Raw genomic sequence first — 16874 nt, forward strand, 5'->3', positions numbered from 1 at the left:
GCGGTGCTGGGATTCGGACTGACCGCCCTTGTTCTCCAGAGCAAAAGGGTCAGATGGACCCCCAGCCCGCCATCGAGCGTTCAGCTATGGTTCGCCCTGGCATTACGAACGACCCATCCCTGTTCGCTGCAGGGATGCAGCCGTGAGGTGGCTACCTCACAGGACTCGTCTGCGGTGCTGCAGCGTCATGTCCCTGGCTCACGGCACTCCCTGTCAGATGAGGACAGAGGTTTTCCGTGCATAGAGGCTCCCCATGCCATCTGGTACAGGTAAGTACTTCTGTGTGGGGCCTCTGTCTGGGGTGGCAGTCTGTGTTGCTGTGTGTTCCCCGTGTCTGTGCGATCCCTGTGGGGATCGCTTGTGCAGATAGTGTATGTTGCCCGGGGGTCCCTGTCCCTGTGTCACTTGGGTGCATTGTTGGGGGTGCAGACTTTTCTGGTTATGCGGCGACCGCAGCGGTGCAATTTCGCGCGGTCCGCCATCTTAGCTATGGGCATACATGTGTAGCTCCTCTGGGGCGATCCTGCATGTTATTTTGGCGCCACCCGCCGCCATTTTGTGGGCGGTGGAACGATCGGTCCGGCCGCATGTCGGCGGCCATTTTGGCGTAGCCTCCAATGCATCCCTATGGGGCAGCCATTTTCCCAGGGTCTGGCATATATAGTCCAGCCTTCTCCAGCAGCACTTCCTTTTCCTTCAGCAGCAGGACATTGGTAGCAACGCTCTGCGAGCTCTGCAGGTTATCACTCTCAATTTCCCTCTGTGCTATCGCTTCTGGCTCAGTTTCTTTTCTCCGTTTGGGGGTCTTTTATCACTGTAGCAGTAGCAGTGGACTGCGCACACCGCAGTGTTCTTAAAGGGAACAGTACATTGTATTGCACTGTAGTTTGTTTTCTGATAACTTGGCAATGAATTCTCAGGAAAGCAAGTTTCCTCCAGCTCTAGTGGGGGGGGCCCCAGTTCTCGGGGGGGGGGGGGGGCCCAGTTCTCCTGTGGCCCCGCTGCGACCCGATCTGTCTGCTGTGGTGGCGACTTTAGTGGCAAATATGGAAATGCTGATGTTTGAACGTGCTGCGAGAAAGAGGCCCAGATTGTGTCTCTCTCTTCTGCTTCAGATGGGGATATGGCTGCTGCTGCGAGCGTGCCCTTTTCAGGGTCCCGCTCATCCTTGGACCCCCCGGGCTCTGAGGGGGAGGCTGAAATGGAGGGGGTTGATACCTCCTCCCCGGGGTCGCCTGAAGAACGGGCGACCATGGATGAGTTGATTGTGTCTGTAAAGGACACCTTACATTTAGAGGATGAGCCCTGTCCTCCGGGCATTGAGTCCTCATTTGGGACGTACAGGACCCGCAAGTCTGCGCAGGTTTTCCCCTGCCCAGCGGAATTCCATTACACTGTTAATGAAATGTGGCGCACGTTGAAACGTCCATTCCTGGTACCTAGTCGGTTCAAATTGCTTTATCCTTTTGCGCCGGCTACGGAATCACGATGATGTGTGCCTCCACAGGTAGATCACACTGTGGTCGTGCTGAACAAGGCTACCTTGGTTCCTACTGAGGATACCCCGGTTTTCCGGGATCCCACGGACCGGCGGTTGGAGTCTCTAGCTCGCCATTCCTATACGGTGGCGGGTTCGTTGCTCAGACCCGTTTTCGCGTCCGTTCTGGTGGCTCAGGCGGTGGCTGATTGGACTAAGATGCTTAGGTGCAATCTCGTGTCTGATGGGGTCACGCCTGCCCGGCTGGAAATGGTGGATCAGATCCACCAAGGAGTCATGTATTTGTGTGATGCAGCCTTGAATGAGGCCCCCTTAGTGGCTCACCTCTCTAGTGTCGCGGTGCTTAACCGGCGAATGATATGGCTGAAGAGCTGGTCGGCTGACCAGTCCTCACGGAAAACAGTTGCTGATTTTCCATATGCTGGTTCTCGCCTTTTTGGCGAGGCGTTGAATGCCCTGGTGAAAGGCGTCACGGGAGGCAAGAGCACCTTGCTGCCCCAGAACCCGAAGAAGCGGGGTTCTGCGCCTAGATCCAATCAGGGGTCCTTTCGTACCTTTAGGAGCCAATCCAAGGGTAATCCCTTCAAGGCCCAGGGCAGTCAGCAGAAGCCCTGGGAGGGCAAGCAGGAGTCGGACAATGCTGGCTCGGCGGGTCAGTCCGACTCTGCCTGAAGGGGCGCCCTCACCCGTTTCGGGGGTGGGGGGACGCTTACGCGGTTTCCTCCAACCTTAGCTGCTCCGGATATCAGACAGGTGGGTTCAGGAAATCCATTTGATCAGGATACGTGATCTAATTCCTCTCCTGGCCGGCGGGCAGATTCTTTCCCTCGAAGCTTCGCTTGCCTCCTGGGAGTCGGCAGGACCTGCATCAAGCGGTGTAGGACCTTCTTGCTCAGGGGGTGATTGTCCCGGTACCTCATCGGGACAGGTTTTGGGGATTTTGTTCCGATCTGTTCGCGGTGCCCAGGAAGGGGGGCAAAGTGCGTCCTATTCCCTATATGGGAATGATTCTGGACTCTGCTCGGGCAAAGGTGTTCTTGCCGGAGGACAAGCTCCGGACCTTGCAGGACGAGCTCAGGTCCCTCAGGGACAGCCCGTCCTCGTCACTCAGGACCTGTATGCGGGGCCTGGGGTTGATGGTATCGACCTTCGAGGCGATACCCTTTGCTCAGTTCCACACGCGGGCTCTCTAAGTGGAGATCCTGGCCAGGTGGGACAGACTGCCTCAGTCCCTGGATCTGTGTGTCTTCTTGAGTCGTCAGACCAGATTGGCTCTTCTGTGGTGGCTCCAGTCCCCGTCGGTGGCGCAAGGCAAGTCCTTCCGTCCGTTGGTGTGGACGGTGATTTACCACGGATGCCAGTCTGTCGGGCTGGGGTGGAGTTCTGGGCAACCTGTCTGCCCAGGGCACTTGGTTGGAGGAAGAATCCTCCCGATAAATGTGCTGGAACTGCGAGCAATAAAACTCTTTCTCTTCCAGTGGTCGGGCTGTCTTTGGGGCCGTCCTGTCCGGGTACAGACGGACAATGCTACCGTGGTGGCTTACATCAACCACCAAGGGGGCACCAGGAGTGCTCAGGCGGCCCGGGAGGTGAGGCTCATGTCCCGGCGATCTCGGCAGTTCACATTCCGGGTGTGGAGAATTGGCAGGCCGTCTATCTGAGCCGCCAGACCCTGGACCAGGGGGGAATGGTCCCTACACCCGGAGGTCTTTCAAATGCTGTGTGCGAAGTGGGGATCCCCGGACGTGGATCTGTTCGCATCCCGGCTAAATCAAAAGATGGAAAGGTTCGTGGCAAGAATGCGCGATCCGTTGGCGGACGCCTCGGATGCGTTGCTAGCCCCTTGGCATCAGTATTGTCTGATGTATGCCTTTCCTCCGATTCAGTTACTATTACCGTACCTGGAAGGCTTACTTCGCCTGGTGTGAGTCCAGGGGGTTCCTCCCCTCGCTCGTACTCTGTGTCGAGTGTTTACCTTCCTCCAGTCTGGAGTGGACCAGCGTCTGGCGCTGGCCACGATCAAAGGCCAGGTGTTCGCACTGGCTATTCTTTTTTCAACGCCCTGTGGCGTCTCATTCCCTGGTTCGCACCTTCATTCAAGGTGTGCGACATTTGGCTCCTCCCAGGAAGGAGCCCTTAACTCCATGGGACTTGAACTTGGTTCTGTCCGTCTTACAGCGTGCTCCCTTTGAAAACATTCGGGAAATATCGTTGCCTCTGCTGTCTAAGAAGGTTGTCTTTTTGGTGGCGATCACTTCGGCTCGCGGAGTGTCTGAACTGGCAGCGTTATCTTGCCGTTCTCCATACTTGGTGATCCACCAAGATCAGGTGGTTTTGCGTCCGCATCCCTCCTTTCTTCCTAAGGTGGTCTCTGAGTTCCACATTAATGAGGACATTGTCCTGCCTTCGCTTTGTACGTAGCCTAAGCATCCTAAGGAGGTTGCTCTGCATTCCTTGGATGTTGTCAGGGCGATCATGGTTTACCTGTCGTCTACGGAGTCCTTTCGGAAGACGGATTCCTTCTTTTGTCCTTCCTGAGGGACCTCGGAAGGGCATGGCTGCATCTGCAGCCACTGTCGCCAAATGGATCAGACAGACCATTGAACAGGCTTACGCTTGAAGGAACGGGTTCCGCCGTTCCCTGTTAAGGCGCACTCCACCAGATCTGTGAGTGCGTCCTGGGCCTATTGGCATCGGGCCTCGGTGGCCCAGGTGTGCAAGGCTGCGACTTGGTCGTCGGTGCACACTTTTTTCAAGATTCTACAAAGTAGACGTTCTGGCATCAGCTGATGCTTCCTTTGGCCGCAAAGTTCTCAGTGCGGCTGTGCCATGATGGACCCTTGTGTTTTTTTGTGGGTCCCTGGCTGTTGGCTTTGCTTTCCTGGGCTGTTGCTCCTGTTGAGCATTGTTTTTTCTGTTGCCCAGTTGGTTCTCTTACAGTGCATGTAAGATTCCTTTCTCTGATGTGGGTACTGTGTTGCCTTTTCTACGGTTGCGTCTCCCACCCCTCATGTCTATACTGCTTTGGGACATCCCAACAGTGATGACTTAGAGGAGGCGGCGACTGTCGGAGGACGTAAGAGAGAACTGAATTTTTGTAAAATCTTACCTGTAAAATTCCTTTCTCCGAGTCCTCCGACAGTCGCCCCCGCCCCTCTTTTGGGGCTCTTATTACCTACTGCTATGCTACCAAACTGAGTTGGGAGTGGTGATGCAGGGGGGGGGTATTGACCAGATGGGACTGCCCCCATGGGTGTGTATATGCTAATGCCTTTTGTCTTTGGACTAAGTCTATATGCCTAGCTATTCCTGCGGATGGGAAGTCAATACCCAACAGTGATGACTTAGAGGAGACGGCGACTGTCGGAGGACTCAGAGAAAGGAATTTTACAGGTAAGATTTTACAAAAATTCAGTTTTTGCTGTACACGCACCCACTGCCAGGGGTCTGGGGATTTGGAAGATGCTTTTGTCTTTTCTTAGGGGTGCCGGAAATTGCAATTAGTAACACTCTGGACTCTGATCACATGACTAATGCAATTGATAAGCATTTGATTATGTGGGAACAAGAACATGTTTGACATCACTAGATAATACTAAAATTTGAGTAATGTACAATACAGTAAGTATCTTGCATACAACTATAAAATGCTTCCTGTGCTTTTGGGATAACTTTTCGAATATATCTCAAAAGTACCTTTTATGTAAAGAATAAAAAAAAAAAACGACTTTTGGTTGAACTCGGTGGACATGTATCATTTTCATTTTAACTGTGTCACCTCGCCAACATCTATTGCTTATGGACTGGTGTGCTTTAAATAGTACTTTTTTATCTATATTCTCTAAAACATTTGTTTTGTTCCATACATCTCTGACTGACCGTTTCCAATGAGCTAACTTAATTTAGTTACAAAAAAAATTATTTTAAAAGCGTCGCTTTTCTGATCATATATATAATAAAAAAACTTTCTGTTGCACACTGTCACCAATTTCAAACCTGCATTGCCAAAGAAATTGATGGCTCTAGCTCACAACATGCTTGTTTTAAAACCAATTATAAATTAGATAAAATATTGCTGCAGATTTGCAAGAGAATAGTGTTTATGTAAAGGGTCGCTCAAAATACACTCTGCAATAATGACCTGTATCATACCATGTGGACATTTTAGGTATGCGTTCTTTCCCCAAACATCAATTTTTGGACTATTTTGCAGAGCAACATATACAAGTTCCCACTTTTTGAACCAATTCCTACAGTACAACACATTTTCATGCAACATAATACATAGTTCTTATGTAGTCTTGTATTAAAAAAAGAACAAAATATAATGCGTTCGAGTCTTAGGCCTCATGCACACTGGACGTTTTTGGAGCTGCTGTTAGCAGCGTCAGACGTTTTTTTTTGCAGCTGCAGAACGCCCATCCATGTTATTCTATGGCCTTATGCACACATAGAGCTTTTAGGAGCTCCAAGTGGCATAGGCGTTTTACAGCTCCAAAAAAACCCAGGAACTGTGCGTTCTGGAGCTGCAGCGTCAAGCTGTAAAAACGTCTGACGCTGCTAAAGGCTGAATAACATTGCTTAACGTGCGTTAAGCCACGTTATACGTTTTTTTTTCTTCCATTCAAAATTAATGGTTCCCTATGGGAGCCTATTGATTTGAATGGAAGTCGCACCGCATGTCGGATCAGGATGATCCGACTTGCGGCGCGACTTGCGCTGTGAGAATCTTGAGGGGGAACTCCACGCCAAAATGGGGAAAAAACGGCGTGGGGTTCCCCCCCAGGTTCCAAACCAGGCCCTTCGGGTCTGGTATGGAATTTGAGGGTAGCCCCACGCCGAAAAAACAGCGTGGGGTCCCCCCCAAAATCCATACCAGACCCTTATCCGAGCATGCAGGCCAGGAAAGGGGAGGGGACGAGTGAGCGGCCCCACCCCCCCCTGGACCATACCAGGCCACATGCCCTCAACATGGGGGGGGTGTGGGTGCTTTGGGGCAGGGGGGGCTCTGCACCCCCCACCTCAAAGCACCTTGCCCCCATGTTGATGAGGACAAGGGCCTCATCCCCACAACCCTGGCCGGTGGTTGTGGGGGTCTGCGGGCAGGGGGCTCATCGGAATCTGGAAGCCCCCTTTAACAAGGGGGCCCCGCAGATTCAGGAACCCCTCCCTATGGGAATGGGTATGGGGTACACTGTACCCCTACCCATTCACCCCATAAAAGGCAGTGTGTGCAAATAACGACAGGAGACGTTTTGGAAAGTTTATTAAAAATCTTCATCCGGTGTTCTCCCTCTCCGGTCTTCTGCTCTTTTGCTGTCCTCTCTTCTTTTCCTGTCCTCTCTTCTTGTCCTGTCCTCTCTTCTTGTCTTCTCCTGTCCAGTCTTCTGCTGTCCGCTCTTCTTGTCTTCTCCTCTCCGGTCTTCTGCTCTTTTGCTGTCGGCTCTTCTTCTTCCTCCGGTCCACCTCCGACGACGTCTCCGGCGATTATGCCGGTCTCCGTTCTCTACAGCTTATTATATAGCCATTAGAGGCGTGGCCGCCAGATGACTTCATCGGGAGACCCCACCCCCTTATGTCACAGATGACGTCCTCTGTGACATAAGGGGGCGGGGTCTCCAGATGACGTCATCTGGCGACCACGCCCCTAATGGCTATATAATAAGCTGTCGAGAATGGAGACGTTGTCGTTGGAGGACCGGAGGAAGAAGAAGAGCCGACAGCAAAAGAGCAGAAGACCGGAGAGGAGAAGACAAGAAGAGCGGACAGCAAAAGAGCAGAAGACCGGAGAGGAGAAGACAAGAAGAGCGGACAGCAAAAGAGCAGAAGACCGGAGAGGAGAAGACAAGAAGAGCAGACAGCAAAAGAGCAGAAGACCAGAGAGGACAGGACCAGAAGAGAGGATGGGACCAGAAGAGAGGGCAGCAAAAGAGCAGAAGACCGGAGAGGGAGAAGACGGGATGAAGATTTTTAATAAACTTTCCAAAACGTCTCCTGTCGTTATTTACACACACACACTGCCTTTTATGAGGTGAATGGGTAGGGGTACAGTGTACCCCATACCCATTCACATAGGGAGGGGGGTCCAGGATCTGGGGAGCCCCCTTGTTAAAGGGGGCTTCCAGATTCCGATGAGCCCCCTGCCCGCATACCCCCACAACCACCGGCCAGGGTTGCGGGGATGAGGCCCTTGTCCTCATCAACATGGGGGCAAGGTGCTTTGAGGTGGGGGGTGCAGAGCCCCCCCTGCCCCAAAGCACACACACCCCCCCCCCCCCCATGTTGAGGGCGTGTGGCCTGGTATGGTCCGGGGGGGTGGGGCCGCTCGCTCGCCCCCTCCTTTCCTGACCTACCGGGCTGCATGCTCGGATAAGGGTCTGGTATGGATTTTGGGGGTGGACCCCATGCCGTTTTTTCGGCGTGGGGCTACCCTCCAATTCCATACCAGACCCGAAGGGCCTGGTTTGGAACCTGGGGGGGAACCCCACGCCGTTTTTTCCCCATTTTTGGCGTGGAGTTCCCCCTCAAGATTCTCACAGCGCAAGTGGCGTCACAAGTCGGATCACCCTGATCCGCCTTGCGGTGCGACTTCCATTCAAATCAATAGGCTCCCATATGGAACCATTGATTTTGAATGGAGGCAGAAAAAACGCTGCTAAAAGCTACTGTGGCCAAACGTGCAATAACGCTAATGGAAAAAGCTACTGAAAGCACGTTTTTACAGCTGCTTTTTCCCGGCGTCAAGAAATAGCTTTGGAGCTCGTTATTATGACGCCCTGTGTACATGGAGCCTTAATAGATTATCATGTTCAGATATAACATCTGTTACAAAAGTAAATAATCAATGGTTAATGGTATTACTGTAAGCAAATTATGCAAGTTTAAATCAGTAGATTCTATGTGCATCAAAACAGAAGATGTAGTGACTAGAAAAGCCTGTCCCCTGCCAGCATGCTGCAGAGTAGGATCCTTGCCCCTAGCATGGAAACTGTGATCTATACGGCACCCCCTTCTGCTTAGTAATGCCTCGTACACACACATCGATAGTTGGCCGTGAATTTTCGGCCAACGTCCGATCGGCCGATTTTCGGCTTGTTAGTAAGATGCTTTCGACAACCGACTCCGACTTTTCGGCCGAACAAAATCTGGTGTGCAGGCTATAAAATTTTTGTTGGCCGTCAATAGAACGGCCGATTTTCCGTCAGTCAGTACAGATTTCGGCAGACAAAAATCTGATGAGCAAGACTGGGCATGCTCAGAGAAGAAAAAACACACAGAAAGTAAACCAGCACATGACATCACTTCTGAAGTTGATTTTTGTTGGCCGAGAAAATTTGTGTGCAGTCTAGGCACATTCCAACCAACACAACACTGAACAAAAGACGGCCGATCGGTCGGCCAATAATCGTTGCGTGTGTACGAGGTATGAGGCTAAGCAGAGGTTTCTCTATTCAGCCTGTAAGTTGAACCAATGCAATCTAATAGATTCCTCCATTCACCCTAAATATTGTGGGTGAATGAATACTTACTGCTTCTATATTCATAGCACCCACAGTTGTTTGAATACATGAATCTGATAGGATACAGTCACTGCTCGGCTGACTAATTTCCACTTGGCTCCTTTTTTTTATTTTTTTAGTCCGGTGGTTGGTTGTTGATTGCAGAGCCATAGGCCTGATTCAGGAGGGGTGCATGTCACACCTTCTACAATAAGACCACTGCTTCCTCACAAGCACGAGTCCCACTCTGCAGATGCTAGCAGGGGGCAGGCTTTTTTGTTTAGCCTGTGGGTGATTTAGACCGTAAACAAAGAAATTGAAAACTGTTTTGATGCACCTGGAATTCGGTCGATTTTCGAACTTGAGTTCAGTTTGGCGTTAATTTTATTTCACACGTGTTTTTTAAATTTTGTTGAAAATCCTCATGTATTGTCTGTTAAATCTTAATTTCAATGTTTATCATACTGGTAATTATGTGATTGGTAATACACTACAAGAAAAGAGGAGGTCCGTTGGCCAGATAGAAAATGGTAAGGGACAATTCAATCCACCAGTTGACAGTGGGTAACAGGAAGTTCCAGGACTATTTTTGTGTGTGTGTGTGTTTGTTTGTTTGTTTTTTTTTTTTTTTTTTTATTTGTGAGAGATATAGAATAGTGATTGGTGTGTTTCTGAGGAGGCTAAACTGCAGGCAATGAACAATCCAAGCTGGTTTGTTTGAGCTAGGGAATCTGAAAATAAAGTACAGTAAAACCTTGGATTGTGAGCATAATTTGGTTCCGGAAACGTGCTTGTAATCCAAAGCATTGATCTTTTAAAAGCAAATTTACCCATAATAAATAATGGTTACTCACATTCATTCTACAATCACCACAATAATTTATTCATATAAAAATGTAGGTAGGTAGGAACACCTCTGTGGTGAGGAGAGAAAAAAAGTCAATAGGAAATGCATGAAGCAGAATCCAGCAGGAGCTAGTGTGTGTATGTATGTATGTATGTATGTATGTATTAAAAAAGGGTCTCCAAGTATAGCAATAGGTTACGTTTTTTGAAGGAACAACGTTTTGGCAATTCACATGGTTGATGATTAAAACCGTAAGTACGCAGGCATCTGAGGTAAAGCTGTCAATATAGGCCGTCCTCCGCACTGCCACCGATATAGACGTCCTCCCTTTTTACGCTGCGCTTCAAGCCTCGCTTTCAGATCGCTCTATTGCAGGGTAGTCTTTCAGGTCACAATTGCAGACTGACAGCGGTCAGAGTCTGTCAAAGAACGGTCTATGTGGACAGTTTTACCCTGGATACTTGCATACTTCGATGTGCCTGTTTTAATCCTCAACCATGTGAGTTTTTAAATGTTGTACCTTCATTAAATGTAACAATATTGCTACACTTCTAGGTGCCTCTTCTCTCTTTTATACTCAATTGCTACTCGTATAGCAAGACATTACTTGTTTTTATCAAATTAAATTTATTTTAAAAAATGTGTTTTGTCTTGTAAAACACTCACAGACCAAGTTTCTTCAAATCCAAGGTTTTACTGTATCTCAAGAGGGAATTTTTAATTACATAAAAACAAAACTTTTTTAGAAAGAAGCCATTACATTTGGCAAAACCACTCTAAATTTATACCCTATTTTATCTTTAAATGTTTAATGAATGTTTTAGTGCTGTTCTAGAGCTGTCAGCTGCAAGCCAGAATCTCTCTCTCTCTTCTCTCTCTCTCTTTTCTCTCTCTCTCTTTTCTTTCTCTCTCTCTCTCTTTTCTCTCTCTCTCTTTTCTTTCTCTCTCTCTCTCTTTTCTCTCTCTCTCTCTTTTCTCTCTCTCTCTCTTTTCTCTCTCTCTCTCTTTTCTCTCTCTCTCTCTTTTCTCTCTCTCTCTCTTTTCTCTCTCTCTCTCTTTTCTCTCTCTCTCTCTTTTCTCTCTCTTCTCTCAATATTTCACTCATTTGCCAAAGCATTTAGCAGTTGTATTTTTCTTTATGTAACTTCATGTATATGGCAAGTTTAAACAGTCCTTCTTTGCATCATATCATTTTGTGATGTAAAATCTTCATGTATCTTTAAAAGTAAATTGCACCACATTTTTTTATTGTATTTTTCATTATTTTCAGTGTATTTACAGCTTTACCCAAAATTTAAAATGCAATCTATAACACTATGCACATCACAGTTATGCTTAAATTTGATCACCTCACATTAAGTTATTGCTTTGTCCCTTGTGCCAGCACAAAACATCACAGTCTCAGTGTTAAAATCGTGTCGTCTTGTCACTTGCCAATAACCCTCATTTTCTCTTTTTAAAGGGAGTACGCCACTGCCATAGGCCATCGATTGCAGGATCATGGTCTAGTGGTGGAGATGATTTACTTGACAACAGAAACTGGTCTTACACGCGCCCTTCAGGAGGTTAAAAACGACGGCTCCCCGTTTTGCATACTAGTTGAGCAATCAAATGTAGCCCTCTCCTCTTGCACTGCAATCATTCTTCACGAGTCTATCAAAAGTAAGTGTAGAGGTACACAAACTCCCTTCCCAGACCCAAACACTACAGAAACTTTTACATCCTAAATTTTATAGTGAACACGTAAAATGCTAATGCAGGTACAAAAGGAGACCTAAAAATGTATTTCAGATGGACATTCCTTATTTATCAAGTTGGGGATAAACTGCATTTGCTATAGGCAAATTCCAAACAGAGCAACCCCTGCTAAACCATGCCCACACGACTGCATAGGTAATATGGCTGACTAAAATTGTTTTTGTAATTGCACTATCCATGGATCAGAATAAGGGCTTTTACACAGCATAAATGTAATCTACATCCTCACTAAGCCTAGGTTTTTCACCAGTGCGTGTAGAACCATGCATGTGATTTGCACAGGAATCGCACCGCATCGCATTCCTGTGCACATCACATGCGAGGTCTGTGTACATACATTTTGTATGGCTCAAATCGCAAGAATCCCCCCTCCACTGAATTGCATTGCATGGGTGTAATAACAATCGCACTGCCTTTTGTGATTTGTTTGGGGATATCGTTAATCTAACATGGACACCCGCAGAAGATATTATGGACACTATGCGATTATGCAATGCGATGAAACACCATGAATCTTCTGTGTTTCCTGCATCGCTTTAGTGTGAACCAGGGTTGAGAAGATACTTATAATCTAAAACCTGAAAATATGTGCATGTGCCGATGTGGGATTTAAAAGCTCTGCCCTCTCTTCGTAATGTGGAACTGTGACAGAAGAAGGGGGTTGCCCTGACATAATATGGAAAGATTGTAGAAAGGTTTGCTTATAAGACATTAAATTAGCGCCACACTTACTGATGCTATCTAGGTAGTCATTCTAAAGGAAGCCAGCCCCAAAGCAAAATAATTGTAAAAAGCCTCAGATGGATGCTGGTTTTCTTGGATTTCTTGACTGTGCACTAGTTCCAAGGCAGTAAAACTGAACCACCCAAAACAAATATACAACCTATAGGTCTAATGATGGCATCTTCCACCTGAAGCTTCTCCCTCTTAGTTTGCTTGGAGCCTACCAAGTAGCCAAACCTCCCTGTATGTGGAAGTGGACAATTATAAATAATTTTATCTTTCTCCACAATAATAGCGAATCAACCTCGAACATAAAATAGAACATCTTTATTAAACCAATTCTAACGTAAACCTAACATTTTCAAAATGCAAAGATTTTCATTACTTGAAGGATCAACTAAAACAACCTACCTGCCCCAACTGTTTATACTACAGTGCAACTGCTGTTAAAAAAAAACAGCAGCTAATGTACTGAATTGAATGTTGCTTGTTTCAGCAATTTAAACTCCAGTACAATTACATTTTCCTCACTACAAGATACAGCTAGATTTTCACTTAAAAATGTATTAACACTTTCCACTAGATATTCTAAATTGACATTTGCTGTATATGGTTGCTTTGCTATGCATATACTTTTTTTCTTTTGGCTAATGCTTTCAAGCGTCTGCTCTGTGCCTTGATCTATTTGATTGGTTCTGCTTTTTCCAGTGTTAGGTACATTGTTTTCCACCATTTAGATGCATCTCTTCTCCATAGGAGTGCATGCGTCTTCAGCAGTCATTAAACGATAAGTTCACATTTTGCAAAAAAAAAATTAATGCACTTTTTTTTTTTTTTTTGGCAGGTAAAAAAAAAAGTGCATTTGTTTAGTTTATTAGATTGTAATGCATTGCTCCAGGGATCAGCAGATCACTAGTGTCATTCAGGTCTCCAGAATCACTGATAGAGCCCTGTCTCCAGGTCACTGATAGAGCCCTGTCTATCAGTGATGTGGGCGGAGCCCCGTTCAGCCACACTTTTTATAAATTGTGACAGCAGGGAGGGAGAAGAACCCGGCCAGCTGTCACAGCGGGGATCAGGGAGGTGCGGAGGCCTGTGCGTAACATATTACGAAAGGTGAACTTATCCTTTAAACTGCAATGTCACCTTCCTTCACATTTAAAATTAAAAAAAATTAGGGTTAAAATATGTGAATGAAAAAAGTTTTACAGTATCTTACAAATCACTTTAATTATTGTCACTAGAATACTGCATTTACTGAATATAGTTGATATGAACACAACCAATCAAAAGTACCATAGCGATGTCCTTCTCAATCCTTTGGGACTCCGTTAATATTGAACTTGGGTTTTGATTCGTCTTACAGAATCTATAAATTGGTTTTTCACAATTATAAAAATGGTAATAGCACTATAGTAAACATTCTTAGGTGTGGCATTCCAGCAATGTTTTGAGGATTTGGTCTCCTTTTTTATAAGTTTAGGTCATCATCGGGACTATAAAACTCAAGCAGAATTACCTTCCTTATTTATCACACCATCCATGTTTTTAATACCTGAGGAGGGTTCACTTATTAATTATCCATGTGAACTATGAAGAACAGACCTGGGAAATTATAGTATTGCTCTTAACAATAAATTGAACCAGCCACTAATGGGCATTTTTGAAGTAATGTAAATCTTCACCATTGAACTGTAATAACAGCGCAGACTCCCTTTTTTATTAATCATTTTTTATTTGCTTTTTCCAGCAAGTGCACAAGTATAAAGCTTTGTATTTTTTTTTTTTTTGCCTTTACGCAATTCTAGTTGCTAGCACAAGCAGCAGACCAGCCTAGGTCCTCATTTGTGTACTCCACGGGCTTGGCCTGCATCTACTCTAGTATGTGGCTTATACAGCTACTGTCTTTGGTCCCCATTACCTGTTAGACCTATAGCACAGAGTCAAGGGGAGTGCTCTGAAACACCTCCTTGGTTCTGTGCTACTTGCCTAATTGGCCGAGCTGCATAAGTCTCATATTAAAGAAAAAACATGGGCGGTCAGGACTTGGGACCCTTACCAGGAAATGGAATGCTATGATTTGGTGAGTACATTTCAGGAAGCAGGAATTTGTGCTGATACCCCCCCCCCCCCCCCCCCCCCACACACACACACACACACACACACACACACACACACACACACACACACACACACACACACACACACACACACACACACACACACTCTTTGCAGTACACACTTCTGAACCTCTGTGCTCTGTTACTTATCTTGACACAGAGCAGGGCAAGCTCAATTTTTAACTATACCCTTTTAAGCCCCTCCCACTGTTGGTGCAATTTGGTCATACTCATTGTGAAATAATTTCTCCCCTTAGGATTCATAAGGGCGCCTTTTAACAATCCCAGCAGCACCTCTAGTTTATGCCCACTCTGATTTATAAAAGATGATTTGGTAAAAAAAAAAGTTAAAGCCCAACTCCAAGAAAATGTAAAATGATCCCTTGCTGTGGGGCTGTATAAGCATTGCAAGGGTTATTTACTTGTTTTTGCCTAGGAAAGAGGTCAAACACTTTTACTACCTGATCATTCAGTTCCTAGAATGCTGGAGTGTGGGGGAGAAGAGGCTGCAGAACGGTTTTAGTTGCCTGGAGTGGGGATTTAATAATTTTAAATTTTTTTTTTTTTTTTTTTTTTTTTTTTTTTTTTTTTTTTTTTTTAGCCATTATAGAGCATGTTTATTAAGGGATTCAACAGTGCAGAATCAGCAGCTGCATACAATATTCAGTGGTTTCCAATTCAGCTGATTACATTCCAGGGTAAACCTGAATCTGCTACAGTCATGGGATATAAAGCAAATGGAAGCAAAATATCAGTTAAGATGTGTAAAATGTTATCATAATCATAAGTCATAGCTTCCAATCATAGTTGATATACAGCCACAGCCAAAACTTTTGAGAGCTAATATTTTCACAAAGCCTGCTGCTTCAGTGTTTTTAGATCTTTTTGTCAGCTATTACTATGGTATGATTACAAACATTTCTTAAGTGGCAAAGGCTTTTATTAACCATTACCTTAAGTTTATGCAAACAGTCAATATTTGCAGTGTTGATGCTTCTTTTTCAAGACCTCTGCAGTTCGCCCGGGCATACTGTCAATACACTTCTGGGCCACATCCTGACTGATGGCAGCCCATTCTTGCATAATTAATGCTGGGGGTTTTTTTGTTCTCCTGCCTTTTGAGGATTGACCACAAGTTCTCAATGGGATTACGGTCTGGGGAGATTCTTTGCCATGGACCCAAAATTTCAATGTTTTGTTCCCCAAGCCACATATCACTTTTGCCTTATGGCAAGGTGCTCCATGATGCTGTAAAAGGTTTTGTTCATCACAAAACTGTTTCGGATGTTTGGGAGAAGTTACTCTCAGAGAATGTTTGTTTTTTTTTTACCATTCTTTATTCATGGCTGTGTGAGCGAGCCCACTCTCAACTAAGAAGCAACCCCACACATGAATGGTCTCAGGATGCTTTGCTGTTGGCATGACACAGGACTTGTGGTAGCATTCCCCTTTTCTTCTCCAGACAAGATTTTTTTTTTTTTTTTTTTTCGGATGCCCCATACAATCGGAAAGGAAATTTATTACCGAAAATGACTTTACCCCAGTCCTCAGCAGTCCAATCCCTGTGCCTTTCGCAGAGTATCAGTCTGTCCCTGATGGTTTTTCCCGGAGAGAAGTGGCTTCTTAGCTGCTCTTCTTGGCACCAGGCCGTCCTCCAAAAGTCTTTGCCTCACTGTGCGTGCAGATGCACTCTCACCTGCCTGCTGCCCATTTCTGAGCAAGGTGTCCACTGGTAGTGCCCTCATCCCGCAGCTGAATTGGCTGTAGAAGACGGTCCTGACGCTTGCTGTACTTTGTTGGGCGCCCTGAAGCCTTCACAAATGCAGTGGAATTTTTTTTTTTTTTGTATGGGATTAAGTTTATTTTCATGGCAAAGTGGGACTTTGCAGTTGCAATGCATCTGGTCACTTTTCATAACATTCAAGAGTATATGCAAATTGGCATCATAAAAACTAACGCAGCAGACTTTGTGAAAATTATTTGTGTCATACTCAAAACTTTTGGCCACGGCAGTAGATGAAGAATTATCTCATAAAAAGATAGGCACTGTATTGATTATAGGTGCAGCTTTAACCAGTCTTGGCCTCCCTTGCCCCCACCTCCCTACCATATAGTCTTTTCCATATTGTGCCCCTTATATTTTTTGACCCCCCCGCTTGCTGATTTATATATGTTAGCTAATCTCTGGAGTGTGTATAGTGTGCCCTATGCAAAAACTTGAGTAGCGGAGACCTGTCCTTGGCCCAGTCCGTATTCGTGACTCAGTTGTGTATACTGCTGTCCCAGTCCTCTTCCTCAGTGTCTGGCAAATTTCCACCCAATTATATGATATATACAAGTTAGCTTAGTAGCATGTGCAAGGGAGAGTCTAAGGATAAATGGAAAACAAAGGCTTTCCTATTACTCTTGAATTAAGCAGCCCTTCATTA

At 46.0% G+C, this 16874-nt stretch overlaps 1 protein-coding gene across 1 annotated transcript in view; it reads left to right on the forward strand.

Moving 5' to 3' along the window:
- Positions 1–16874, forward strand: part of LOC309566118 (uncharacterized protein) — a 110914-nt gene that overhangs the window by 39090 nt on the left and 54950 nt on the right. Inside the window, exon 7 of the mRNA XM_082271173.1 lies at positions 11307–11506. Coding sequence (XP_082127299.1) covers positions 11307–11506 — 200 coding nt within the window. The remainder of the gene's footprint in view (positions 1–11306; positions 11507–16874) is intronic.

Source organism: Pelophylax lessonae (assembly GCF_965119305.1).
Source record: "Pelophylax lessonae genome assembly, chromosome: 10".
Lineage (NCBI taxonomy): Eukaryota > Metazoa > Chordata > Amphibia > Anura > Ranidae > Pelophylax > Pelophylax lessonae.